This window comes from Eptatretus burgeri, chromosome 10, assembly GCF_056783735.1.
Source record: "Eptatretus burgeri isolate ZD-2024b chromosome 10, Ebu_testis_v1, whole genome shotgun sequence".
Classification (NCBI taxonomy): Eukaryota; Metazoa; Chordata; class Myxini; order Myxiniformes; family Myxinidae; genus Eptatretus; species Eptatretus burgeri.
Genome location: NC_140970.1, coordinates 100,918,956 through 100,921,752, shown reverse-complemented (window position 1 = coordinate 100,921,752; position 2,797 = coordinate 100,918,956). Strand labels below are relative to the sequence as shown.

Below are 2,797 nucleotides of genomic sequence, written 5' to 3'. Positions count from 1 at the left end.
TTACACATTAGACACATTTTATTCCCAGATTACATTTGGTACACGACAGGGAGTTCGTGTATGGTCAAGAGACAAAATCACCACAACGTAAGATGGTGTGACATTTCTTGGGACAAAAATAAACAAATATCACAGACAGCAAAACAAAGAAGTGCAATTTCAAACATATTATGTACAAGGCTGTAAAAGAATACCAACTTGAAGAACACAGTTCCATGACAAGGAAAGGAAAGCTGCAGGAAACCCGTCAAACCTTCGTCGAGTTACAGACAAAGAGTTCTCACAGATATCGGTGGAAAACAAAATAAATCACAGTTGGTGGGGAAAAAATAAAAAATAAAAAATAAAGGAGGTGATGCAGAAAAGTATCATTGATGGAGGGGAGATTTTGGGGCAAAATGATGAAGATCATCGAGAAAAAGAACAATTTGGGAGAAGCCGAACGTGCCGACTGCGGGGGATTCAGCGCATGTCCTCGGCACTGAACAACCCCTTGGCACGGCGCAGCACGGAGTCTTTGGTGGGGTCATAAGGTTGCTCCTTGGAAGGGATTTCGAGCACGGCGGGGATAGACTGATTGTGCTGATCGACGACGTGCCGGATCATCTCAGCAATGTGTTGGTTGATCAAGACGATTCCAATGTCCTCCCTGTTCAGAAAGCTCCTGGGAAGAGAAGGAAGGAAATCGTCAGAGCAGGCCCGAGGATGTTCGTTGTATTCCGATTCTCATGTTCTGTACTTTGTTACGGAGCGTCGATGCTCCTGAGCAAGCGTTATACAGGGTGCTTTGTCATTGCCTTCCTAGCAGTAGTTTCGGCAGGAATTTGGCCACGGTGCAGGCAATAGCTCACGGAGGACACGATTGTGATGGACGCTGTTGTCATCCCCCACAAATGGTGAGATCTTTAACGTCCACCAACTAATGCAAGCAGACAGGACGCCAAGTTTAACGTCCACACATTGGTGAATCACCCTGCCAGTGAAACACCAGGATGAGAGTTTATAGCTGGGTCGGGATTCAAACCCAGGTTAGACAGCTTAGAGGCGAGTGTTTGCACCACTAGGCCATCCGGCCAGCTCCGTTGCTTTATATACTTGGTGCAAACCTGGAAGGGAAAGTTTAAATCATGTTCACAATCATTTTGAACCACAATTCCAGAACTGCAGTGCCTCCGCGACCCAGCTGTAAGTTGTCATCGCGGTGTTTCACAGGTATGGCGATTCGTCAATGTGTGTGCAGAACCTTGGATGGACGTGAAGGGAGGAGAAAAAGAAGGGAGGGGAAGGAGGGAGGGGAAGGAGGGAGGAGAAGGGAGAAAGAAGAAGGGAGAAGGAGGGTGGAGAAGGGAGAAGAAGAAGGGAGAAGGAGAGAGGGAAAAAGAGGGAGGAGAAGAAGAAGGGAGAAAGAGGGAGGAGAAGAAGAAGGGAGAAAGAGGGAGGAGAAGAAGAAGGGAGAAAGAGGGAGGAGAAGAAGAAGGGAGAAAGAGGGAGGAGAAGAAGAAGGGAGAAAGAGGGAGGAGAAGAAGAAGGGAGAAAGAGGGAGGAGAAGAAGAAGAGAGAAAGAGGGAGGAGAAGAAGAAGGGAGAAAGAGGGAGGAGAAGAAGAAGGGACAAAGAGGGAGGAGAAGAAGAAGGGAGAAAGAGGGAGGAGAAGAAGAAGGGAGAAAGAGGGAGGAGAAGAAGAAGGGAGAAAGAGGGAGGAGAAGAAGAAGGGAGAAAGAGGGAGGAGAAGAAGAAGGGAGAAAGAGGGAGGAGAAGAAGAAGGGAGAAAGAGGGAGGAGAAGAAGAAGGGAGAAAGAGGGAGGAGAAGAAGAAGGGAGAAAGAGGGAGAAGGAGGGAGAAGGAGGGAGAGGAAGGAGGGAGAGGAAGGGGGGAGAGGAAGGAGGGAGAGGAAGGGGGAGAGGAAGGGGGAGAGGAAGGGGGGAGAGGAAGGGAGGAGGAGGGGGAGGAAAGAGAAGGAGGAGGAGGAAGGAAGGAGAAGAAGAAGACGACGACCTCTTCCTTTGTGAAGGGCTTTGACATTTTCGTTCCGAATGAAAACAGCAACACGAAGGATCGATCGACTCGTTTACTCCAACAGGATCCTCCAATACGGAGCGAGAGCAAATACAATCACCGTGTGGTGAACATCAACATCAACAACAACAACAACACCTTGAACAAGATGAAAGTCCAACCGGAGAGAAGACAAAGGCCGGTGTGGTTGTGGAGGCGTCGAAGCGAGCACGTCCATCAGACAAGGTTCAACTTATTCGCTCAACGACGGACAAATGATCGAAATAACAAACAAGCTCACCTGCACAAACCATCACAAAATAAACGGGACACCTGCGGTATGTTCCATTAACAAGCAGCTTGGAGAGCGCTCGCCAAGCGGCTTAAGCACTCCAAGGAAAGTTGATAAGGAACGGCCAGCTTGGCAAGCTTAGTGGTAATGGGACACAGCCCCGACGGTGAGGACGAACGCTCGTCGAACGAACGAACAGCCGCCTCGACCTTACTTGAACGTTTCCTCGATCTCGGCGATGCTCGTCTCCTTCTCCACCACCAGGAAGTTCGGCTTGCGATGCTTATTCAACTCTCCGATGCCGCCGAGCAAGAACCCAGTGCACGTATCCTGGTCTCCAATCACCGAAATAAGCTTTCCTCTCAACGCCGACATCGTGCAGCCTCCTCGTCTTCCCAATGGTGTGTTGACGTGCTTCTTGGGGTAGTGGTTGTGGTGGTTGTAGTAGTTGTTGTTGTTGTTGATGATGATTTTGCTCTTAATGGTGATTCCTTTTCAAGGCGGAACACAC

General features: G+C 49.3%; 1 protein-coding gene across 1 annotated transcript; it reads right to left on the bottom strand.

Moving 5' to 3' along the window:
• ATP6V1F (ATPase H+ transporting V1 subunit F) lies at positions 1-2,797 on the bottom strand. Its single transcript, XM_085899687.1, has 2 exons — positions 2,501-2,797; positions 1-664 (listed from the first exon to the last, which is right to left on the bottom strand). The coding sequence occupies exons 1-2, from the start codon at positions 2,659-2,661 to the stop codon at positions 463-465; spliced, it is 363 nt and encodes a 120-aa protein (XP_085755813.1). The 5' UTR covers positions 2,662-2,797; the 3' UTR covers positions 1-462.

Coding starts and splice junctions, on each gene's coding strand:
- ATP6V1F (XM_085899687.1), bottom strand. CDS start 2,661: ATGTCGGCGTTGAGAGGAAAGCTTATTTCGGTGATTGGAGACCAGGAT. Junction 665..2,500: donor GAGATCGAGGAAACGTTCAA/GTAAGGTCGAGG, acceptor TTCTCTTCCCAG/GAGCTTTCTGAACAGGGAGG.